Genomic DNA, 25,994 nt, shown 5'->3' on the forward strand with positions numbered 1-25,994 from the left:
TATAAAATTACCAAAATTCATGTTTGACTTAACGAAAACAACTTCGCCAAGAGAATCCATTAGGCTCCGTGTGAAATGCGATGATGCAAGCAGAATCTCAACAAATATCCAGTAAAAACGTTATTGCAATCTCCGTGGCTTTTTCTCGATGCTCCCATTCGATTTTTTTATGGCAAAGGTATCAAGTACATGAACTGTACGTTAAAATGTGATAAAGTTGGTAGATACAGCGCGAATGTTTTGGGTAAGTAGTTATTTTTTGGCCCCAAGGCAAATATCAGCATTAATATTGAAAACTGTTTCGCGAGCGCTCAGTGGCTGCTAAGCATAAGGAGAGAATTAAAATGATTTTCATATACAGGTACATATATCTAGCGATTAGGAATGTCCACTTAGTCTGCGTGGGATTGTCTTTAATCATGTTTCCAGGCGGGAATGAAAATTCACTCCACAAACGGTGCCGCATATTTTTCGTCATACCAAAGTCTTTCTTTATGTCATGATAGCTTTTTTAGAATTAACTGGGTTTTTGGCAAAGAGTTGTCTCATCGATTTTGTCACAACGCGCTATGCCTAATTTAAGTGTTTAGAAAATCCCATCTACACTATCAATTCATAACTCCAGGCAAAATCGTCTAAAGCTCATATATTTTCGCTTTCCTTTCTCCTTCAAACCTAAATAGAGCTACGATTCTCTACTACTTTCACCTCAGTCTCTTTGGGGTTTTTGAAGCATCTCTATTAGACCTGTTATCCCATGTTATCTGAAAATGTTAATTTACGAGGCATTTTGTTGACGCGTCTCACAGTCTGAGTAATAAAACTAATTGGTATGTTTTTTTTTTATCAAAGTGAAAACCAACCCCAACGAAGACAAACAATTTAAGTTGAAAAACTTCAAGCCGGAATTCAAATGCTGTTTGTAAACCCTAGGCTCATGCAACTTTGGTGAGGGTGGGGGGGGGGGGGTTGGGGGAGAGGAACCATTGAGACTAGGTGAGGTTATTCGGAAAGAGGAGAAGAGAAGGGTTGAGAGAAGAATAAAAATATACGGCGATGTATTGCTTTGGTCTGAAATCTACTTGTACACTCCCCCCACCCCACCCCACCCCTGGCTCCTGATTAATTGTCTATTTCTATGTCAAGGTGCAACACTAGTCCGCTGGATTCAGAAGGGATTTTATATCCGAAAGAGAAGGGGGTCACCACGGAAACACGGGGGACGGCTGTTTACGGCGTTTTATTATTTTAACAATGTAGTGGTGATTTTCCACGTCTAAGCAAAAATACAAAAGTAAAAACACACTAAAGTCGAATTTCCCGGTCGGGGAACTGGAATTGCTGAGGGTGACGATGACGATAATAATGGTGATGACAGTGATGATGATTATGACAACAATGACAATGAAATAAATTCATGACAAGAGAAGACTCAGACTTTCAACTGCACAAAATATACAAATTGTAATTTCAGCAGTTTTTTCAGTAAATACATAACACCTCAGATCTCCGTGATGTTTGTGGTAGAGCATCGTAGTCGTGGATTGCTACAATTCTAGATCCGATTTTTAACTATTTACAGGTTAAAAGTCTAGGAACGCTTAATTAAGACTAAGTTATTGCGAACCTTTCCAATATTCTCTTACATAAAACCGTCACAAAATACCATCAGCTTACTAATGTTTGGGATGACGACTGACCTTTGTGATCCCGCTACAAACTTTGAACAACGCACTATCCTACAAACGTGGAGTAATGTTCCCCAATCTAATGCACACAATCCTACACAGTGCTGGGCTTTAAAACAATTTATACCTAATATCTACCTCAACTCTATGAAACAACTAAAACATGAACGGTTTGGGCTGCGCCACCTTTTTCCCTTTCTTTTTCGGAGCGCTTTCCGAAGGAGCAGGACTGGACGACACGACATCTTTCGTGTTCGGCTTCGCCAAATCTTCGGCAGAACCGTGCCAACTTCGAGGCTTTCTCGACTTGTCCGAGACTTTTAACGAGTTTCGATCTTGCTCAGTATCGGATAAGTTCGCACCTGGAGTGTCCTTGATACGAAGTCTTGACATATCCGCCTGAGCCCGGGCTTTAGGTTTTTCCTTGGGACTGTTGATCCTAGCGGGTTTAGCTTTTGGTTTCATTAAGCCTTTCTTAGCCGCTCTTTCGAGGACTTCCTGTGCCGTTTCAACTGGTTTCTGCAATAGGGAATAAAAACACAAGACGTGTTCAGTTGTATGTTTTCGTTGATTTCAGGTTACAGGTATGCACCATTTAACCAAAAATACCGGAAATTTTGGTTTGAAAGGAAATAGAGCGGTAACAACTGGATGTATCGTGGACTGGCACAGAGTTTCCTGAGCCAATCAAGATCAGAACAGTCACGACTCGCGATCTGCTTGGTAAAACTTGTCACGCTCTTAAGAACTTCCCCAGCTTACCAGCGAAAGTGTGAAGGTAAATTTAAGCTGAAAACTTATTTACTTCGTGTAGCTTTTAAAGCGTATCCTGCTTGATATTCACCCTTATTTGTATTACTAATTAAGTTTATTATCATTATTATGAATATTCTATTTTATTAATATACATATAATTAGTTTTACAAATTTGAATTTTACTGTTACAATAGTATTTTAAGTTGTAAAGCGCTGTTGATCAGTGAATGTAAATAGCGCTCTAGAAGTTATTAAATTATTATTATCATCATCATCATCATCATCATCATCATCATCATCATTATTATCGAAAAAGGACATGCAAATATTCGTTAAGGCAATTGAGAATGCTATTTCTGGGGAACTCTAGCCGAAGCCACGAACACTGAGCCAAGAAGTGGACCTGCATATAGCTACAGTGTATTTTTAAAGTAGATTTTTTGCCATTTAAATGTGTAGAGTATTTTTTACTATTCTTATTTAAATTTTTTCGACAAATGACAATAGATAAATTTATAAGAGTTGTAAAGAATGAGTGTAATTTGTAATTCGTTTGTAAGTTAGTATTTCCCTGATATATATATTGTCCTAAGAATTTTTACAGTTGTAATTTTTTATAAGCCACTAATAAACATTATTATTATTATTAAAAATTATTATTATTATTAAATTATTATTATTATTATTATTATTATTATTATTATTATTATTATTATTATGGTTGACTTCTGATTCTCATTACGCCCTTGCTGTGACGTAACGATTGCATGGCTTCGATTTCCCTGTGATTTACCATGCGATCCTTTTCCTATCCCGCGTAGGAAAATGTAACTCTACTTTGCCAGCCATTACGGGGAGTGTTTCTTAACATGACGCTGCTGTAGGCCTTATGGCAAAGCTGATTACTCAGATTACCTTGCGCGTTGTTCATAAGCTGTTATTAAAACAAGGTGACACCAAATGAGACCAGTACTCTGTGATAAACAGGGGTAATTTACCTACAATAACAATTTAATTTACCTGTCTTTTAAGAAGAGCAATGAATCCTCCATTCATGGCGGCTGAAGGCTCAAGACTCAGATACCTTGTTTCTGGTTCTAGATTTACCAAGTTAAAGAAAAAAACATTATACTTGTAGCTACTTGTGATACACAAATTAACTAAAAGCACATTCCGTGAAAAAAACAGTTCGTTATAATTAATTAAGGCACTTGGTTAAAACAGCCGCGTAATTCTCCTGCAGTTTTAACGGATTGAAGTGAGCCTATCAAAACAAAGTTTTGAGGTTTGGACGCCGACATTGTCGATTTGCCATTTTATGAAGGTTTTCCCCGCTGAGATAAACAATGTTCACCTCAGTTTATTTTGCGTTTACTAAAACTTGTTGCGCTCCCTGTTCAGACCGTTTTATGAAGTAGTATTGTGCAATTTGCGAGCACATAGATGAGAATTTCGAAAGTGCTCACTTATTGGAGAAAAATTGTCTGATTTGTTAACAAATTCTAGTCTCGAACAGAAAAATGAAAAGTATACAGAAGCCATTAAGGAGAATTTAAAAGTTGATAACTTACTTACCTTTGTGCGTCAAAGAAATATCATTTTGAAGCCCATTAGAAATCCTAGCTGCTTCCTTTAAACTCTGCGCGAGTCCCGGCAAAGCAGGCGTTACCTCGTAAAAGCTCGTCTGCTTGCTTCGTTCTTCTTGGTTCATTTCCATAGCTTTCTTCACCACGTCCATATTTTCCGAGTTGTGCGTCGAGCGCGTAATGTAAATGATGGCTTGTGCTTGCGGGAACTTCATCGCATGCCTCAAGAAACTCAAGTGTTGGAATGCTAGTCCTTTGACTTTGCTGCTGTCAGCATTTCCACGCGCAAGTTCTTTGAGCGATGAGGTAACGCCCTCTTGAAGGACGAAATCTACCGGGTTAACAATTCCTGACTTGGAGCACGGAACGTTGACAACGATTATTCGCACTTTCTTCAAGCGTTCGTCTGTTGGTAGAGCATCGAGGAAACTTTCCTCTTGTAAGTTGACATCTGGGCTGCTCGTTAAGGTTGCATGACTCAATTGAAAACACCAAACGCCTTTATATAAATATAATTTTTCAGGTCATTAATGACTCGAAAGCGAAGATTATGGTTGACCCGGATAACGATGAAGACACCGATATCAAGCAATAGACGACATCTCTAGGCTTACTCACAAACTCTGTTTCTATTTCACTCCGCGAGCAAACTACGTGTCTTATTTGTTTCGTTTACGCCTCATATCGATTTAACTTCTCCCTCCCTCCAACTAGGCACCCTGAAAATTAATAGACACCCCATGGTGTTAATTACAACGTAGATCATTTACGGTAACGTATAGCTTGCTACGCAGGCGTTTCCAAAAAAGCACGCGAAGGGAACAAAACTGCTAGCGACCCCCTCTCCACTTCTCCCTATTTTTCTCTCATCCCAGGCGCGCTTCTTCGCTCGACCGCTTGCTCGCTTGCTTGTTCGATCTCTCCGCCTGGAAATGGAAAGGAAACGTCAGCTACGCAGCTAGTAACCGTATTGAAGCGCGGGAAAACATGAAAGTGTTACCAATTATAATCCATTAGGCGAGGTTGGTCTGAAACGAACTGTTGTTGATAACTAAAGTTTTGCCAATTTGAGCAGAAGTCATTTTCAGAGTCGTCAGCGTTTGTCAGTGGATGGTGTCATAGATCTGTGGTCTGTTGACTGCCAACACCACAGACTGACAAATACTCTTCACTTGACTCTGAAGAGGACTTCCGCTCAGGTTGTCGAAACGTCAATCACCAACAACAGTTCTTTGCAGAACTATCCCACCGGGACGATCGCACTATACGAACTATACAGAAAAGTTAATGTTCTGACCGGACATTAGTTTCTGGACAAGTATAAGAATGAGTAAATAACAAAAGTGCCTTTCTGAACACTTGACCACAACCTGAATTTGGTAGCATAATTATCAAAGAAAAGGATACTTCTTGCTGCCATCCTCTCCAGTTTATCCTCAATCTGCTCATGACTATCAGGAGTAACGCCAAAAGCAAAGATCCTTCTATCAGGATGGATTAGCGACGACAGGTGAGCAGTCAGATTCCCTTTGAAAAATCAAAGTACAAAAAGTTGCACTGATGATCAAAATTGCAAGGACTAACAGTCCCACCAAGTCTATATAAATTTTTAAGATTTTCTCTCAACTGTAGTACCTTTCATTTAATAATAATTACAGCAAGGTAACCCCATCATCATTCATTCCAACCTACCAGATTCTGCATGTGTTTGAATAACATCATCTCCTTCACCCAGGAAAGACTTAACATCAGCTCCTGGAATAAGTTGGACTGCTTTCTCCTTCTGTGAAGCAAACTCTAAAATCATGGAATTTACAACCTCTGCAGCCACTACTGTTGACTTGTCCTACAAGAAAAAACACAGAGAACTTTGCTGTTAAAATCTGCTGTACTTGACCAGAAATTCAACATACACTGTTCACTGGAACCTTGATTGTCGATGCAATATTAGACTGCTGGCAGTCTGTTTTCCTCTCGAAATTCAGCAGGGGTTATGAGGCGAGACGCTTTAGCCTAAAGGGGAATGGGACAAGACATGGGTGTCTTCTTCCCTACTCAGCCATACTGCCCTTGTCCCACCTTCTTCACTACTCGGCCACTGCCATACCACCCTTTTGCATTCGTGATGACTAAACACTCATCTAACTGATCCTTAGAGAAAAAACCGGCTGTCAGCAGACTAATGCAACATCTGAACTAATACTTAAGTCTGGATATCTAACAAAGTGTGAATATTCATAAGAGAGAGAGCTAGATGTCATTGAATTGTGATTTACAAACTGCTGAGCCCCTCCCTGCTGACGCCACCATAACAAAGGCAACTCTATATTATGGATAATTTCCTTGGTTACAGAAAAAAAAAATTCAGCAAATAAAGATGATCTCTAATAATAATCAGTGCATCAATCCATCAGCACTCATTAAGTAATATTAATGGTAAATATTGAGAAGGTCTGCAAGGTTGGCTTGCAGATAGAGGGTGGCAAAGGGGGGGGGGGGGGGTACCAATCAAGCATCACACTGAATTTTTCTATTAAATCACCTATCGAGGAGAATTCTTTTCACCAATCATGTGTCACATGAAAAGAAGTAAGTACATCACCAATTGGGGAGGGGGCAGGTGGGAAAAGTAATAAACCAGAAAACCAAAGACACTATTAGATACAGGTTTGGGGGCCAGTTCTTTTCATCAAAAGTGCCCCTACATTCAACAATAGATCAAACCTGAATAGCCAGCTTGCCATCTAACACAAAATCATGTTCATACAGGTCAAACTTGATAGCGGGAGGAAACACCAGCAAATTCTCAAAATGCTGATCCTTTACAAAGCAGCGTACTCCACTGGCATTATCATCATCCTCTGCAGATGGCAAGTTGTCTTCCATCAAAAATCCCTCACTGGTTAAGGTCTCTAGCACCTCACCATAGCTTCCCTTCCACGTGTTAACTCTTGCATATACAGGCTGTTGTGCAGCATACTGAAGCTTGTCTTGTTTTTCTTTGGGAAGTAAAGCCTCAACGTTAATTGCACAGTCTCTTATTCGACTCCGAGCGAGGGCTGCACGAAGTTTAATCCGATGAGATACCATAGCTTGCTGTATTTCTAAGATTTGTTGGATGGTGTTCTCTTTGTTTGGTATCTCCATCTTTTTATTTCTGAAGCGCTCATTTCCAAAGTAAAAGCCATTTTGTTGATAGTCCAGTAACATGACCATGACCCGATGTTTGTGGTAAGCCTCTAACTAATGAATACAATAAAGTAATGAGCATAAATAGTCAAAGTGAAGCATAAATACTAATTATACTACCCCCACCACAACAGAAATTATTGGTTGACCAAGTCAAATGCGACCACAGTGAAGTTCAAGTGCACTGAGACAAATGTTGAAGTCACACATTATAATATAAATTAACCGTCTTGCCTTATGTATCTAAAACAAAATTTGTTATACTTGATACGACCAATTAGAAATTGGACCTCATGCCATAAAATTCAGAAAGCAATCATGCTCATAATTTCAATGCGGCTTGATGCTGTATGTCCATCTGATAATTTTTGAAATAACCTACTCACTTAATTTCCCTCCCCTTCTCAAGCAGTTGTGAAAGTGATGCCTGAAAAAAATTCAGGCTTGAATGCGATTCAAACGCATGACCTCTTTAATAACGATGCAGTGCTTAACCTATAACTAAGTTATCAAGCCAACTGGGGGCTGGTCATGTTGTGAATTGTGAATTTCTTTTAGGCAATATTTTCAAAAATGCTTAAGTTAAATCACATAACTGTACTGATCATTTATGTCTTTACATCTTTCTCTGCAGTTCCAATTTCCATTATTTCTATGCTTAGGCCCAACGTCCACTCCTGAGGGGGAGGGGGAGTACTCCCTTATAAAGGCTATATAGGTTTGTACTCCCCAAAGGGTAAGGTTTTTCAGCCATTTTGGTCATAAAGAGGGTATCGATTTTGGTCTTAAATGGGGTATGGTTTTTGTACTCTAGTCTTGAATTGGGTATGTTGTTCAGAAGAAGCTATAGCTACTTTTTCATCATTATTGATAAGACCATAAACAAAAGCCCTTCAATAATTTTGTTTAGGGTAACTGTGTCAGACGCAACAGCCATAAATAGGGTATCGAATCTTTGGTCTGGTCATATACAGGGTAGGGAAAATCTCAGATTTTGGTCATAAACAGGGTAAGGGTTTTGGGAAGCTGCACACCCCCACCAAATTTCTCTGGGAGTACCCCCCGGGCGCCCGCAGTAATCTGTCAAGAAAATGGAGCCTTTTTAAAACACTCTTCAAACTGGAGGAACATGAAAATGCCAGCTACGTGTTTTAGTGTGGAGGGAAAACATTTTGAAAATGGAGCTCTTTGAAAACGATGACGTCAAGATAATCACATGATTTCCCTTCGCAAGTTTTCCTCAAACACAAATCCAAAAATGACTGCTGATTGTTGCGTTTCAAATTTATCTGGCATAGTGTGCATGGGGCCTGAATCTTGTATACTTTAGTACGTAATTTCTTAAGTAGGTGGAATATAAGTGACTGTCATGCATGAGAAATAATCTGAATTATTAAAATTATGAGTGTTGCATCTTTAAGATGACCTTAAGCTTTTAAGTTTCAATTAAGGATATGACCTGTCAAGAGATAACAAGTTATGTCAAGTAATGTGGTATACAATTTCACCAGACTGAATTTTAATTTACATTAAGAAAGCTTGTCCATGATCCTTGAATATTTTCGATTTTCCAATACTTCTCATTTTCATGGTAACAATAATGTAAACCTGGGGACTGATCCTCAGATTTCCATGTAAAGTTAGGCTTCCAACTCTTAAAGGAGAAAAACAAAGAAATGAATATTACCATAATTAATATCCATGTAAATGGGGGGCTTACCTTAAAATAACTTGAAAAAAAGTAACTATCAAGTAAGACATCATCCAAAACTGTCTCATCTGACAAATACAATTAATACAAAGAGGAATAGTCAATTATCTGTCATGGGAATCAGCCCCAAAATTAATAAATGTAAGCCTGCTATTTGTATAACAGCAGACGATTTTAAATTACAGTAACTATATATCATACCGGGCCTAGCAGAATTAACTGTTGCATTTTATTCCGTACTGTAAAAATTATGTTAGAAGTTTTGGCCAAAACGAACGAGCGGATATTGAATCGTGCAGCTGAAACAATACACAGCCTATAAACTGGTCCATGACAAGACTTTGATCCTCCGATATCAAACTAAAAGGTTATTTGTTCAACGTAAAGAATGGAGAAAGTAGTCTTTGCATATAACGAAATTTTTCAAATCCTATATAGTTGACTCTTAAAAGTTAGGAAAAACTGCTGCAGCCCTTTTCTTGTTGTTAGTGAAAATGTTATATAACCACATAAAAAGTTGTCTTGTTTTTGGGTTACCGAGGCATTTTTGAGAGCTTGCGCAGGGAAGAGAGCTGCGAAACGTCTTTAAAAAGAAATATTTGAATTTTCCGCTGCGACAGCGAACGAATAAAATTAAATTAAAGGGCCCGTTAATTAACCTACGTTTATCTCAATTAAAACTACAAAAGAAACTGCAGGGATCGCTCAAATTATGTTACAACAATATCATTATATTAATCATAAAGTCTTGAGTTAAAAGAGTTGGCACTGGGACTATTCAACTCACATCGTTTGGCTCCGAAAGCTAAGCTGTATGCCCGTCGTCGTTCTAAATCTTCATCAAATGTTGGAAGCTGCGAGGATGGTATTTCACCCTTCAAATGACGATATATCTCCGCTGCCTTCTCGTAAATGGAATGACTAAACGTGTCCCTTCTCGTTCGAGTGCTGACCACAGTTTCACTCTGGCTTATTCGAGTCTCTGCACTTCCATGATGTTTGACGCCATTCGAAGCATCGAAAGTGCTCGAGGATTTTTTCGCCTTGTTCGCTACGCCGCCGCTTCCTTTTCTCGACATTCTTATTCATGCAAGAAATATAACGGCACCTATGACCGAGAAATCTTGTATGTTTTGGCTGGTATTGAAGTTTTCGCGCTCATTGAAGCGATCAGTTTCAATCAGCCATCACCAGGGTGCTCAGCTAAACAATCGTTTACGTCACAAAGGCAACCAGCCGCAGCCGCCTATACTTGTCGCCAGGGGTGCAAGCGCGGTAAGTTTGTTTGAGTTTTTGGATCGTGACGGGTCATTATAATGCAAGTGTACTTCATTGTGTGATACTCGTGTACTTCACTGTGATACTGCGCAAGAGGTTAACAACTGAATTACAGAAGGCAAAATGTCTGGTGAAATGAGAACAAGAACCAAAGACCTTGATCAGCAGCAAATAATGTCACTAAGTGATAATTAATAGTTTGCGAATAAATAGATTTAGAGGTAGGGGAGGTCCGCCTAAAATATGAATACATAATTGAATAAGTAATTAAACAATGGAATAAAATAAATAAATAAATAAATAAATGAATGAATGAATGAATGAATGAATAAATAATAAATAAATGAATAAACGTAATCGTGTATATGATTAATTTAATAATACCTTAAGTTTAAATCTTTATCATGTATAACAGAGCACTCTTCACGGCACCCCTCCCCTCAAAGAATAGATGATAATAATAATAATAATAATAATAATAATAATAATAATAATAATAATAATTATAATAATAATAGAGCTACAGAAGTGCTGGAACTGCTCACATACTTAGGAGGACTCTATCCATCAAGTAATCCAGCAGACTTATGACTGCCCTAGGCTCACGGATTGAACTCGGCACCATAAGTTAAAAGCGGCAAGACTTTAAGGACTTATAATAATTAAAATACAAAGAGGAGTGTTTATTGTGACAAAAACTAGAGCTAAGCTTTACAAAATGCTATAATATTTACATAATTTGATGTCTGTTAAACCTGTAAAACATGTTTCCGTATCTAATCATGATATCATGGTTACTACAACTAATACTAATACTACTATCATCATCATAACATTAATTAACATATTCCATACAAATTGGTATATACAAGGTAAAAGTAAGTAAAAGAAATAAACTATTAAAACCTATTTCAACAGTGTTTACATAATGGCTCCCTCCTGGGTTTCAACGTCAATATCGGTATATTACAAGGTGAAAGTAAGTTAAAAGAAATAAACTATTAAGACCTATTTCAACAGTGTTTACATAATGGCTTCTTCCTGGGTTTCAACGTCAATATCGATGTTCTTAAAGTCACAAAAAGCTTTCCTTCTAGCTCTTGAACCTCTTAGGCAGATTAGTGCGGATCTTAGTAAAGCGAAGGATGTCCTTGCTCTTATCCAGGAGATTGTTTTAGCATAATGTTCTCCTTTCTTGATGGAGATCAGCTGCGCCAGTCTGGAATGGTATTGCAAGTACTCGTTTCCCATGCCGCCTGTTGACGTGAAAATAAGGGGTGTAAAAGTTCCTTGTTCGATATCCAAGACCCTCCTCGCGTAAAGGCGCTTCTTCTCGTTCTCATGATTACGGTATATCTGTTGGAGCTCTAGGTCCCTATACGAATCAGCATTAGGGTGACAAACCCTCACGTCAAAGAATGCTGATCGTTGGTTCTCCCAGAACCCGCGCGCATGAATACCTAATCTCGCATCTGGAGCTCGATTAGAACCTCTTCCCAGCTGTTCACCCGAGATGTCTTGCAGGACAGGCTCAATCTCAACATCGGTACAAACCATATTCAGGAGTTCGGCTTCTAAGTCCTTCAGCTCATTGTGACGTTGGGTAACGAACCCACCTCTCTTGCATATCATTGCGTGGTCCACTGTAAAAGCATCACCGCATACACAGGTGGAGGGGATATCATCAACCGGCCAATCGTAGCGCAGTTTGATTGCATCGCGGAACTCTCTCTTATTTAGATTGAAACCCATTTCACGAAGGGAGAGTACCGTCAGCCAAACAGATGACCCTTTTTCCGCAGCAAGGTCAAGTGCCCGTTGGACTTTCTGTGGGGCTACCCCTCTGATATGCTCTGCCCTGTCTTGGAGCACCGTTGCTCTCTCACTCCTCATTGCCTGTTGTAGTGGCTTGACCAAAGAATCATCCGGCATCTGATGGGATTGAGCCACGATCTGTTGGACCAGCGGGATGGTAACTTTGACGGAGGAGGATTGCTCAAGATTTGCGTTAAGACACGGGTTTGTCATGCCAAGCCCCCCTAGACGGACTGGCAGTGCTAGAATGTCCCTGTCCAGCCGAGTGCACCTATGCTCCGTAATTGCAGGGATGAGCACCTTAGATATGGCATTCTCCAAAGGCTCCAATAATTCTTGAATATCAGGCAAAGTTCTCAAAAAATAGGTCCATCGGTGCTTGAGGCCAAAGGTGTAAGCAGCATAACACGCTTGAGGCTGAGAAATAGCAAACTCTGCCAGCTTGGTAATCTCACTGACCCAGTTGGTCACCTTCTCGCTAACGTATTCCTCTAAATATTCCCGTGAACCTATCACCGCACCCAATAATAATAATAATAATAATAATAATAATAATAATAATAATAATAATAATAATAATAATAAAAGCTTTATTTAAAACTGAAAGACCGATCAGCGAAGTCCGGGAGGAAGACGCTGGTATAAACCGATGATCAGTATCTATAAATTACTTGGTAAAAACCAATAATCAATCAAACAATACTAAAATTGCAATTGCAACATCGAGCATGTGACCCGCCCGTGATGATCGAGCAGGGTTTCAAGAGTACTCTAAAAAGTGAGATTTGCCCAGAAAAGCTCTCATTTAACTAGTCAATGTTTTAGAATTTAAAAATCACGGCCCTTTATTCCCATATTTAAATTGTACAAATAGAATTGAGGTGTTTTTCACTGTTATTTTAACCCTCGGATGTACAAGCTAACTAGTACCTCCACCGTGGTAAAAGGGGGAAATGGATGGAACCCTCTTGGGTTTGCGCTCTGTTTAGGCACAGCGAAATAAATTTACATTGATTAGATAGCCCTGAGCTTGTCCTACAAAATGATACCATATTTGTTGGTTGTGACGTCATATGATACCAAATGACGTCATTTGACCCGCCATCGTAGATTCGCCATCTTGGATTTTACTTTCTTTCTTAAAAAGTCAAGAAATAATGGATATTGATACAAAATCAAGCCAGAATGCTTATGAAATGTACAAATTGGTGAATTTCTGGAATTTGATTAAGAAAACTGGAAAAAATGCAGAATTATGTCAAAAAAAGTCGATTTTTGGCCAAACCTACATGAAACTAGTGGTTGCTATGGAAACATAAAAAGTGATGGACACACAATTGACATATTAAAATATCCGCGAAGGATGAATGAACAGCTAATGAAAGTTTTAGCCCCTTAGAGTAAATCGTCTTTTCAAAATTTTGAAAATACCTTATTGGGGGATGGCATCCACCCCCAACCCCCTTGTACATCCAAGGGTTAAGGGATATTGCAAAGAGTTTTGCATTCAATGAGCTTCCACTGCCCTAAATAATATTCAAAGACTTTGGTAATGACATTAACATAGAAATAACTTTGATAAACTGATTCTATGATATCTAATATTTTTAGATTTCGCCCTTGTCTCTTTGTTAAAACTAGCCTCTTGTCATGTTGTTTGAACAGCTTTTGTTACCAAAAAATAACAGATGTCAAAAATGTTATTCTTGATTTCATCAGGTCAAGGGTGACTCTAAACTGTGATGAAATTAGTTTTGATTTAGAAAGTTGGATTTAAGCAATGTTTGAGTCAGAATTTGAGCTAATTTGCCTTATAGCTAGATGTTGCGTGACATGGGTAGGAAATGGACATTCCTTGATTGGCACCTGTCACTTCAAATGAATCGAAATTCCTGGTGTGAACTAAGATAGGTCCAATCTTTATTTGTGTGAAATACCAATAAAATTCAATGTATTCTGTAAGCAGTAGCGGTGTTTAAATTTGATGCTTATTTTAGTGACATTTTTGGGATTTGGGGCAAAAACCCAGGGGGGATGGTCTAACTCCTAAGGGAAAAATCACAAAGCCTGCCCACTTTGTCTTTTAGAGTTGTTGGGTAGTACCTTTAATCTGGTAAAGTTTCATCCAAAAAGGAGAGATGGCGTGTATCACCCCTGCCTGGTCCTCTGGTAAACTCGGCCTTAAAACGTTTATTTTATTCTCTAGGCAGTGATAAGAAATCCCATTTTCAGTGATTCCATCTTTGATTGCGCAAAACTTGCGATGTTCTTGACAGTCACGTTAGCATGGCATTTGGCGATAGTAATTGCCTTTATTCGTAGTTAGGTCAATGGGAAATATTCTTCCATTTGAATCTATGGACCTTTTACGCTAACATTTGTCATGTGGCACAATCATTCCAGCTCAGGTGTCTGAAGTCTTGTTTTCCACCACATTTTGTTTACTCAGTACCAGGATTTCCTTTCTTTCCTCGTGAAGTATCGAACAGGATGATCTTTTTATGACTGGCCCTAGCCCCAGTTTCCCTCAGCCCTCAGGCAGGAGCACCCAAATGATTTGCTGGCTTCATTTTCACTAACTCAATCCTGGCTTCTTTTCCGAAAATAAAATCGGTCGATATCTAACATCGCTAGATCACAGTAGCTATAGTGAAGACCTTGAGTAAATTTAAAACTGGCTTTTGAGCGAAATCTCCACGAAACTTGTCACTTCTGGTCAGAAATACACTTGTTTTAAAATTCCCTTTAAAATCTGTTAAAGGATATAATCGAACGGTTCTAGTTTGAAATAACGCACTAAACTCTTTCAGAAAGGAAATTTCGAGTTCAAGTGGTGAAATGTTCAGTCCAAGAATATAGCCAATCAAATTATGGGTAGCTGGAGGTTTCGCCCCCCAAGCGAGAATAGAGTTTATGAGTTCAGGGGGGCGAACTCGGTGGGTGCGAAAGAGGTGGCATTCAAATTATGCCTCTCTAGAGCCGCCCGCTCCTCGTGTCAAGGAAACCGTGTGAATGCCCCTCCGGCCAAGAGGGACAAGTGGCTCTAACAACAGATATGCAAGGGAACTGTTGCTTATTTATAGATCCCCCGCCCCCTTCCCTCGCCCTAAACCTATTCTCACTCGCATAAAATTTTGTTGCCAGGCGCTCTGGGTTTTCTTGGACAATTCGAAGTTTTGTGTCATTAATTACGAGGGGGAACTGGACATTGAGCACACAACTTCAATTTACAGTATGCGATAATTTTATTTACCTCAGTTCGGACAGACAGACAGAAAAACGAAAGTATTGAGTAAACAACAGAAATATATCAAATGTAGGAGAGAGGCTTAACGGGGTTCCATAGACCTGCAGGTAATTGTTACACCATTTGTCACTTGACTCTGCTGCACCTTTTTCAGCTAAAAAATGCCAACCATTTGATTAGGGCATGTTTCAAACAAATATTTTGAATGGTGCAATGCGTCAGAATGGTGTCGACAATTACAGCACGTCAAGACATCCCACGAGGCATAAAATCACTTATTAAAGCGGTCGCCGCGCCCTGAAGGCCTGTGAAAACCTAAAGATTTTTGAAGGTAGCTTTGAACGACATTATATAACATAGAAATCTATTTTACAAAAAATGGGTCTATTCCTTTCACCCTTTAATAAATTATGATAATGAGATTCATTATGAAGGAAAAACGGATATTGAGAAAGAAAAATTTGCTGCTAACAACCGTAGTTCAAAACCCCTTTTGAAAAAAACAAAAAGCCTGGAAAAATGATGATTCTTCACAGTTTTACATGAGCATTTCCTTGGGAACAAAATGTCTACAAAATGGGTCCACGAGTCAGTAAAATTGAATTCTAAAATGGCCTACATCCGTGCATTATTACAAACAAAATGAAATGTTTTTCGGTATGAAAATGATCTAAATATGAAATTACCGCATATAGCAAAACACATGACTCCAAGAAAAGCTGGGAAATAAAAAGTCTCATATAAAATGGTTTCACTTCTGTAAAATACCAGAAATATTATGCGGTTCGTATTTGAAACTAAAAGACTGAATGGTCTCTAAATATGTCAAGTAAAACTGTGAAGACATTATCAAAATGTTACGGCTTACACCAACCCATTCATAAAACAATGACACTTTCTACAGCATGCATTACAGAAATACAAAATTCTCTGGTTAAAAGAACTGTTTACGGTTAAATACCTCCCCAACATTTAAATACTTTATTCAAAGGAAAAAACGATCCCCCCCGGAAAATTGAAGCAAAAGAATCTGCAAGAAAAGAACTTTGAAATCAAAATGTTTGTCAAATTTCCACTCAAATTTCTCTAACTTTTTTAATACCATAGTAAAATAAAATAGACCTAAATTTGATCCAATAACACACTTTCTACAAATGATATACTCTGTCATTCGTTATCATCAACGCTTTCAGCTTCAAAAGGGATTAGTTTTATAACCTTGCTTGCAATTGGCTAAATTTCGTTTCCACGTGTACAAAACAGCATATCACGTGTGCTATGCACTATCATCCTACATGGAATGTACTGAAGGCAAGTAAGGTGAAAGATTAAAAATAATTCAGGGACAATTGGACCAGCTGCATCATAAACCTCCCCATTATTTCATAAGAACTTTCTTTTAAAAGTTCAGACGCAGATCCGAACAAACTACAAAATAAAAGTTGAAAACATTTTCCAGTTCTAAGAACAAATTGTCAAGATAAATTGAAGAGATCTGCAGTTTTCTGTCTTAACTGCAAACTTGATGTAATGCCAATAATAACACATTGTACCAAGTTCTCAATTCAGCACGCATAAGTTAAGTGATCTCATAATACTCTGGTCTCGTCCTAAACATTTAGTTCTCTGAATCAGGCAGCACATGGATTCTAGGATTTAAGAAAGGTCCCAGTCGTCAATGAAGATTAATGGACATTAATCTGCAATACATACACTGTAACCCTTGAAACACACTGTGGACCTAAAATGTTTTCAACATCTTCAAACAGCCAAGTAACTTCAAATCATATTATTTAAGCTAAGCACGTCCAAAAAAACAGAAACAGTCAGCAAAGTAACTTGAGATGTTGATAATGTGGAAATTCAAGATGCAGCTTTGGCCTAGATGCCTGCTCAGTCATGCTGAGAAATACAGAAATAGTGTAAGTCTTGTATTAATATTTCTAAACAGCTTTCAGGAAACCTGGTTTGGCATTTAGTCAGTATATTGTTAAAAAGCAAACCGTTAAGAAGGTTGAAATATGCCCTGCATACTTAAACTGGTAAATAGTCCAGAAAATTATAAACTATAGTACACTGTAGATATGATTTGCTTCTGACTGGCGTGGTTGCTGAGATAACCATATATTCTGTTTGCTTGTTTGTTTATTTATTTATTTATTCCATATGAAAAAATATTGCATGTATTCTACAAAATATACCAATAACAAGGAATATGATAATACTCTTACTTAATTCACATCTCTGGGAAATGACTGATGCCAAATATTATTTATATAGTGCAACACTATTCATATACTGTCCAATACTGTCCACTGGGTGTAATAACTATTATAATTATTATTATGAAACAATCTACAGTTTGTGTATTCCCTTGCCCAAAAGTTTCACTTCAGTAATATACCTCATTTACTAGCAAATTAATTGTGACTTCACTATTATCTACCATTTGTTTATTGAGATGGTGTTCTACTTCTATTTGAGTGAATGTCTACATCCACAATTCCGGTCCGGTCTGTGGTTTACAGGATCATTTACAATGGCTTATGTTCATTCCTCACTCATATTACGCTGCATCAAGATGACTTCTCAGTCTTCAGTGAATCTTGGATGCGCTTCATGCCTTCTTCAATGTACCCAAACAAGTGGACAATTGAACTACAAAACAGAACAGTATATAAGTAACGTATATCTCTTGCCAATCAGGCTCAAGGTCCGTACTATAAGTTGAGGTTTTTCCCTACTGAAGAGGGAAAACGCAGCATGGACCGAGATGAGGTTAGAAAGATATCTATTACATCTCTACTATGTGTTGGATGGGTTTGATAAGCAATTTCACACATGAAACAGCTTCAAATGACTGACATAACTCAATAGCAAGACAGTTTAATTCAAAATCGTTGCTAAGTTGTTAGCCTGATTTAATTAATACATGTTGTCAAAATTTTTAGAAAACGATCATTTCTTCAAGTTTAATTGCCTTGAGGGTTAAGAAAATGTGGAGATAAATTATGAGAAACATTGGCGACAAAAAGAGTTTCAAATTTTAGTAGTGTATGGCCTGCCAAACTGACCAATCACAGCGTGCATATTAACTGAGAGAAATAACAAATGTTTTTAATGTACAATACCTCAGTGAGCCCTACAGTTATTATGGGGTTTCCTTCAGACCAAAATACATTGTCCTATCCATTGCTCACATAATTTCACATTATTGGACATGAGACTGTGTTTGACTGTGTTTGTGCTTTCAACTTTTCACAGTTATGGAATGTCTGTCAAACTCTACTTAATTCTTGTGAATTCTCAGCCCCACCCAAAATAAATAACATTACCGCTAAGTTAATTGCTTAATATACGTTGAAGTACCTGTGAAGGGTAAGCGGTCCACACTTCCGATCCAGATCCATAAAGAAATCTGTTAGGGAAAAATTACCATCAAGAAAAATGAAATTTAGGCCAATATTTGACCTTGCTATTATGCCTACCAATTCAATATGATCGTAGCCAGCGATGGATGATGTTGATTTCCCCCCCTGACACCCTAATATATTTATTAAATGTATTCTTCAAGAAAAACAATATCCTTGTGGTATTTTACCTCTGAATTCAAGTACAACAGGTTGAGCCTGGTCCCACATATCCTGACTGTACACCAAGTTATTAACTAGTAAAACATGCTGCTGGGTCATAGCATGAATCTTCTGTGGAATGCACACGTTTACAGGTGAAGTCATTGCATTAGAGCCTGAAGAGGGTTTGCCATTCCTAGAGGGTGTGGTCATAGTTTCATTGCTACCATTGCTTCCCACACTGCCAACGCTTCCTGAGGGGGATGGAGTGGGTGAGAGAGGGGACGGGGTGCCGGTAGTCCTGTGGACAAGAAACAATAATACTTTGATGAAAAAACTTCTGTAGGTTGGGATATCTCAACCACTGCAATGTTAAGGCTTTATGAAGCTGCCTTACTCCTGCACGATTCCATTTAGACTAGGATGCTGGATTTACTGGCTGCTAATGCAGTAACTGCCTTTCATGTAACCATACTTATATACACAGATTCAATGACTATACTAATTTATTAATTATGTTTAGACTCAACCAAATTTATTATATAGATATGTGTAGTGTTTCTATGCATATTTAGTTTTTAGCCTGTCAAACACATCTTTCATGAGCATCTGGCTAAGGGTACTAGATAACCACCCCCTGAGTATTTGATGTGAAATAAACTATCTTAGCTTATTTAATATAAGATAAAACAGGATAAGCCCCAACCCATTTCCAAGGTAGCTAAGAAAGGCAAGATAGTAAGGCAAAGGAAATTTATATCATGAACAGCAACACAACTTCTTTGAAAACAAAATGCTTTCAGTGTGAGCCAAACCACCACATTTAATCAGAATTTGTTTTCCATTTTTATTTTCCTTTTTTCTTCATACAATTACATTATTTGAGAAAAATACACATTGCAGAGTTTCAGACTTTCTTTTTAACTTTATCCTCATGTCACTACCCAAGAAAATGACCAATGATCTTTGTTTAGGCTGGAGTAAATGTCCAGCAGAAATGTATTGTTTGGTCTTTTGTGCTGGTTCCTTTGCACTGATACACATGGAGAGAACTTCTATTTTACATGTACATGAAGCAGACTAGAGATGTGAGGTAGGCCCTACTCTAACTGTCCTCACAAAAAAAATACTCCAAACCAACACAAAACTTCCATCACTTACTTTGTATTTGATGTATAGGGTGAAGGAGCTTGAGTACTTTTTGGAGGACCCTGATTAACAACAACAGCAAGTGCAAATTTAAGTTCAGAAAGAAAGTCACACTTTGTATCAATGCATTGCATTTTAAGGTCATTCCTCACATTTGCATTGCGCATCCTTACTGCGCATAATTTATGGTGTCATTAGTGCGCGCTCATGCACACGCATATTGAAAACATGACGGATTTGCCTTGATATTGAGCTCTTTCAGTTGAAAAATGGCTCTAGCTCACCAACGAGCACGGGCACACCAATTTTTTCCAATCATTGTAATCAACTAATCATAAGCTTCGCGTGAGAAAAGACTGATCTAAATTCTGTTGCTGAAAATTTAACAAATAAGAAAAATAGCAGATACACTGTGGTCTTTTCTATTTTGCAGTCGGTAACCACGTCAAGAAATTTAGTTCAAATTTTAATCAAGGATTTAGTTTTTTGTCAGAATCAAACTTAAAATGCTTAGTTGTGTCCGACACAATGTATTGACTGTAGTTTAATGCGTTTTCTTATGAGTCTGGGCTCACAAAGATTTTACAATTACTAGGAATGCGTTTTCATAATAAGCATTAAATAATGCCAAAATGGGGCATTTTCAATGCCTCACTGCTCCTTAATGAGCATGGGCACCCCCCTTTTTTATTTCAAAATTGAGGTTATCATATGACAAATATTCAAGTTTGAACAAAAATCTATGGTCACTTTTATTTCAGAGGAATTACCTTAAATATCCAACTAATAAATTATGCATTTCAATAAAAATAGTATACCATTGCATTGATTCTCAAATAGTAACTACGGGGATCAATATGAAAACCATTAATTTTAGCAATTTCAAGCAGCTAATGCACATTTCAAAGACTCTTGGTTTAAAATGTTCATAAACGCTGGTTAAAGTTTGTAATGCGCTAACTTTGCTTGTCGTTTAATGGTACACTTACCCTAAAATGCTCTGTGACCATCTGCAGATACAACAAAGAAAACAAATGCTTGTCAGTGATAGGATAACAAACAAATTAATAAAGGGTGGCCCAAAACTTACAGACAAGCTCAACTGAACTAACTACCTTCTTGTTTCCAACAAAGTATCTTTATAATGAAATGGACAAAAACAACATGGTTTTCTATACATTTCAATAAACACAATGAATGTAGCCTTGGAAAGCAAATCTGAAAGGCGAACAGAGTGATTAAAATTTCCAGATCAACAGCTTTCCCTCAAGAAGAAGCTATAAACATAAACCTATTTTAGTGGATTACAGGTCATCAGTCTCAAATGGACCTTCAGGAAAATCTAATGCACTCACTGTTTACATGCAACATGGATTTGGCACAGATCCAAAATCCTTCTCACCTTGACATTTCTCATGACATTGTCTTTCCTTAATTTATACAGCCTCATGTACAATATAGATTGAATCCTCATACTAGATCAGAGAACAGAAAATATTCACATGTTTAGTCACACAAAATACCAGGAGACAAAGTGTCAGGACACTGAAAATCTTCCTTTCAAGTCTTGATGTCAACATGTACAAATTAGTCCTTCTGGTCTCTTTACATTTCATCTACGATGAAGTTGCGAGAATATCAAGAATAAATAAATTAATGAAACAAAGTAATTTTACAACTACAGTATTATGTACTTTATTTACACCAAATTTACAAAACCTCACCATAAAACAGAGAGTCGTTTATCTGGAACACGATCAGATCGATGAGTATGTTTGTTCACAAAGTTGCGCATTGTGTACCTAGAAAAAAATCACAGTAGCATGAGAGAGGTCCTTTAAGGCACACCTTAGGAAGCAATATAAAGCTCAGAAGAAAGGTACACATGTACTGCAACCTAACACAGCAAAGAGGAATATATTCAGAAGATTACATCTTGTCACACTAGGGCAAGTACCTTACAAACTGAGCTGTTGGTAACAACAGAAGGCCAATTAATACATTAAAGTGGTACTATGACGAAAATCTTATCTTTCCTATCTAACCCGTTTTAAGACATAAACAAGTAGTCTGTATGAGAAGAAAAATGCTGTTTACTATTTTCAAATATCTCTTTTCATTCCAAAGATATTCAAGTTTTTAAAATATGCATATTAGCCAAATGATGACGTCATACACAACCAAATTTTCATGAAATATAATGAAGAAAGATATCTCAGCCAATTTGTATCAGAAATGTTTGATTCTTTGCAGTGACATTCTTCTAAATGTGCTCCACAATACGAGCATAACAGTTTTGTTACCATGGCAACATACTGGGTTCCAGCCCTCCCCAATATCAATGGCTTTTCTGGCCACCTTTGGCATTCCATTTTGACATTTGCTAATGGTGCCTCATATGCATGATCTAGCTAGCATGTGAATATGTTAGGTCAAGTTCATGGCCTTGTTTAATGTTTTTCAAGCTGAAAATCACCAAAATATTGAAATCAAGTGGGTGGGGACTGGAAAAGAGTGAGTTGCCATGGAAACAGAATTTGTTATGGCCGTAGGTGTGTTGCCTGTAGAACTATTAACCTACCAGGTTTCATTGGTCTGTGCTGCAAATTGGCCAAGATAGCTCTATTTATATACTTGCTATAATATTGGGTTGAGTATATGACGTCATCAGTTATCTCATTTGCATATTTTACACATTTGTCAAACTTAAATATCTTCGGAACTAATGCAGATATTTGCAAACTGTAAACGGCGTTTTTATTCTTTCATGCCATTCTATGTAATACACCGAAAAAAATCAGGGAGTCAAAATTTGATCATAGTACCACTTTAACAAATTAAACATGGTTTAGCGTTGTCTGTACTCATATCAACAAAGACATACGTCATCACAGTGGTCAAAATGTTGTTGATAAGAGTACAGACAACGCTATACCAGGCCAGTCAAAGGAAAACAAAATTTTCAGTAATGTTGAATTACATTTTGTGACCAATTGAACATGATTGAAAGGTACACGACGTAGAAGAAATTAAGTTGCAGCAAGAAAAGCTACTCCCAGGGTCAAGGTGGGGACATTAAAACAACATCTAAGCATAAAATGAACTCTAATCACCTGAGAAGATCCAGTGTCTCAGAGTACATTTGAATTGCTGAGCGAGAATCTGATTCCTCATTTTGCTACAGAAATAAAAAAGAACACAATCCTGAGTCTGATGCCACATTCAACCTTATGAACAACTAAGCAAGAAACAGTAACTAAAGAATGTTAAGATATCAAGGAATGTACCTCAATGGCTTTTCCACATCGAGCAAAGTGTAGCACAGCATCCACGTATAAGAAAGCTTTGGCTTCCTTGTCAGTCTGCAAAAAATAAAATTATTTTGTAAATGTACAGTAATGGGACCATCATTGGCAAATGATTTTTTTCTTTTTGTAACCTATCTGCTTGATGGTGTTTACTTGAGAGTTTAAAGTGCCACCGAAACGAAATTTTTGTATGTGAGATTTTTGCTTAGTAATAAAGTTTCAACCTTACTTGGAAACACTGCAAACTTTTTTTTCGCATGCGGTAAGCGAAAACTGCTTTTTCAGCCGTTCGAAGTTGGCTGGTTAAGCCCAAAATTGGCGGCCATTTTGGCGCAGCCAAAACAGCCTAGTGACGTCACTGGTTGTATTACTCTCATGCTGCGCTGAAAATTTAGAGTGATTATGGGAGAAGAGACTACTGTTCGAAGCCCCCCAAAAAACATCTTAAGGACATCTCAGAGCTGTAAAGCAGATAATCACAGTAGCCTTAGATATGAAGAGGTCGAGAGTCAATCCTGGGGCTTTCCAGTCTATTTAATTGGATATTTGCAGGATATTTTATGTAAGCAAGCAAACAAGTGGGAGTTCTCAGATCACAAAATGATCGGGACTCTTGGTGAAATGCCAGCACTCAATTAAACAATATCTACACTCATAAAGTAAAAAAGACATGAAAACAAGAGAAAGCGGCTTTTGAAAATATTATCCGGACTACTGCTGCACGAATCACAGCAACAACGCTTCAAGTTTTCGAGTTGCTTCGCTTCGAGGAAACCGGACGAGATTGTGCCACAGTGACCTTTAGTCCAGTTGTATCTGCTACATCCTGCAAGTTATCACAACAGCAACAATTTAAGAAACCCTCCTCTTTTATACGAGGGAGCGAATTTAAACTATAAAGGTAAACTAAGCTGCCATGACCCTACAGGTATGTTTTCAGGAAACGAGAGAAAGCGTGACAATGTCGGCGGCGAAAGGTCATATATGCAAATTATTTCAAATTCTGTTTAATGAACCTTCGAAAGGAGTGTAAACTAGTGACATTTTAACGAATTGTTTTGAACTTGGATATTATTAAATGAAGATCATAGACATAAGTATGTGCTAAAGAACTCAAAGTAATCCATCGGCCGTGAAATATTGCAATTGGGAGATACGCGTAAAAGAGAAGCGAAATTCCCACTTTGTTTACACTGATACGTATGCAGCGATAAAGCAAACTCTGCTGTGGATCACAATTTTCAAAGATACATTTTGTCTATCACAAGAACTCTCACTTATTAGTATCATAAAAAGATGCCCATAGTGGGAAAAGAAGTACTTGACTCAAAGCTTGTGGACCGTTAATAACTTCGTGATTGTGCGGATGGCTGATGCGCTTATGGCTTTTAATGCAGTAAAGTTGCCGAGGATATATTCGAACCTTGTTAATACACCTTAGATAAACGTGAGAATCCAAATTTCAGAACCAGGCTGAAAACAGACGACGAAATATCGTGTTTAGGCTTCAGGACATGATACAAAAGTTGCCACACTCGTCTTCGAAATCTCCAATCGAGTACTCAAGATGTTCGAAAAGTATACTGAGCTGTTATAATCTGTAGCATTTATTCTGGTGAATCTACACTCTCTGGCGCCCTCCAACGTTTATGATGTGTATTTCCTGTCAAGGCTGGACAGAAATTACAAGGTAGAAAACTAGTAGGTATCGACAATATGAAGAATAAACTTGAATAACTCAAGTGAAAACAAGAGAGAATCTATAGCGCTTCTTGCGTGAATACAACCAGTGACGTCACAAGGTCCTTAAACTCGGTTCCAGAGCCCGGACACAGTTTTGCTCCAAAAAGTCGATTTCAACATCTAAAAAAAGCACTCTCCGTTAGGATATGGCAGAAATAAAGTTCACCATTACTTTAAGCACTTTTGAAACTATAAATTGGGATAAAAAAAGAGAGTACGAAAATTTCGTTTCAGTGGCACTTTAAGAAATTGTTGTACTGGATTTAAAAAAAAAAAAAAAAAAAAAAAAAAAACATTTCCGAGCAACACGATGCATCACCCATTTTACCTACTAGAGTGACGATGTCCTCATCACTGCTCACACAAAGAAACGGGAACTCTTGAGAGCTTCCACATAATTTGCCAAAAATTGTGTTTGTTCCCAAAATGATCACAAAATTGTAAACTTGATTGAAATGCTTACCGATGAGTCAGCCTTGTGTTTCAGTCTCTTGGCTTCAGCAAGATAGTGATCTGGTCCATAAGGTCTGAGTAAAAAAGATGGCCCCAGCTCAGTTAATACAGTGGAATGCAACAACAAGGAAATATAGTAATTTATATTACACTTGCTTAGTTTATATAGGTACTTATAATTCCAGGGAGACATAACTATTTTTATTTCTATCACTAGGTTGTATGGCAGGGCCGTCCGTCACTAAGGTTTGAGACACCGGTTGCCTTAATCTTCACCCACATAACAAAACTTGTTGCATTGTGGCTGAATTATCTCAACAAGAGGCAAGTTCATCCATAATCTCAAACGCCCATTGAGTATATTCAGCAGTAACAGGTTTTACGAGTTGTTGTTCTTAATGACTGACAGCCCTGTCACATTAATGTCAACCAGTACAAACCAGCCTCCTGCAACAAATTCCTAGATCAAAATACATGTTGGACTAAAACTTTCAATCAC

General features: G+C 37.8%; 2 protein-coding genes across 5 annotated transcripts in view; both read right to left on the bottom strand.

Annotated features, from left to right (window-relative positions):
- Positions 1-967: 967 nt before the first annotated feature.
- Positions 968-10,445, bottom strand: LOC145497918 (putative methyltransferase NSUN7). The gene is made up of 8 exons (XM_081477794.1): positions 9,718-10,445; positions 8,940-8,998; positions 6,755-7,273; positions 5,723-5,876; positions 5,438-5,557; positions 4,020-4,481; positions 3,465-3,541; positions 968-2,207 (listed from the first exon to the last, which is right to left on the bottom strand). Exons 1-8 carry the CDS (start codon positions 10,007-10,009, stop codon positions 1,845-1,847), a joined length of 2,046 nt encoding a protein of 681 aa, XP_081333920.1. The 5' UTR covers positions 10,010-10,445; the 3' UTR covers positions 968-1,844.
- Positions 10,446-15,244: 4,799 nt separating this feature from the next.
- Positions 15,245-25,994, bottom strand: part of LOC145497853 (uncharacterized) — a 33,842-nt gene continuing 23,092 nt past the window's right edge. For all 4 annotated transcript variants that reach the window (XM_081477715.1, XM_081477714.1, XM_081477713.1 and 1 more), the window contains 10 exons: positions 25,506-25,569; positions 23,279-23,353; positions 23,105-23,169; positions 21,716-21,793; positions 21,394-21,466; positions 20,981-21,001; positions 20,004-20,053; positions 18,872-19,143; positions 18,640-18,688; positions 15,245-17,928 (listed from right to left, as the gene is read on the bottom strand). In XM_081477715.1, the coding sequence (XP_081333841.1) occupies positions 17,847-17,928; positions 18,640-18,688; positions 18,872-19,143; positions 20,004-20,053; positions 20,981-21,001; positions 21,394-21,466; positions 21,716-21,793; positions 23,105-23,169; positions 23,279-23,353; positions 25,506-25,569 (829 nt within the window). In that variant the 3' untranslated portion in view covers positions 15,245-17,846. The remainder of the gene's footprint in view (positions 17,929-18,639; positions 18,689-18,871; positions 19,144-20,003; positions 20,054-20,980; positions 21,002-21,393; positions 21,467-21,715; positions 21,794-23,104; positions 23,170-23,278; positions 23,354-25,505; positions 25,570-25,994) is intronic.

Source organism: Orbicella franksi, chromosome 9, assembly GCF_964199315.1.
Source record: "Orbicella franksi chromosome 9, jaOrbFran1.1, whole genome shotgun sequence".
NCBI classification, from domain to species: Eukaryota; Metazoa; Cnidaria; class Anthozoa; order Scleractinia; family Merulinidae; genus Orbicella; species Orbicella franksi.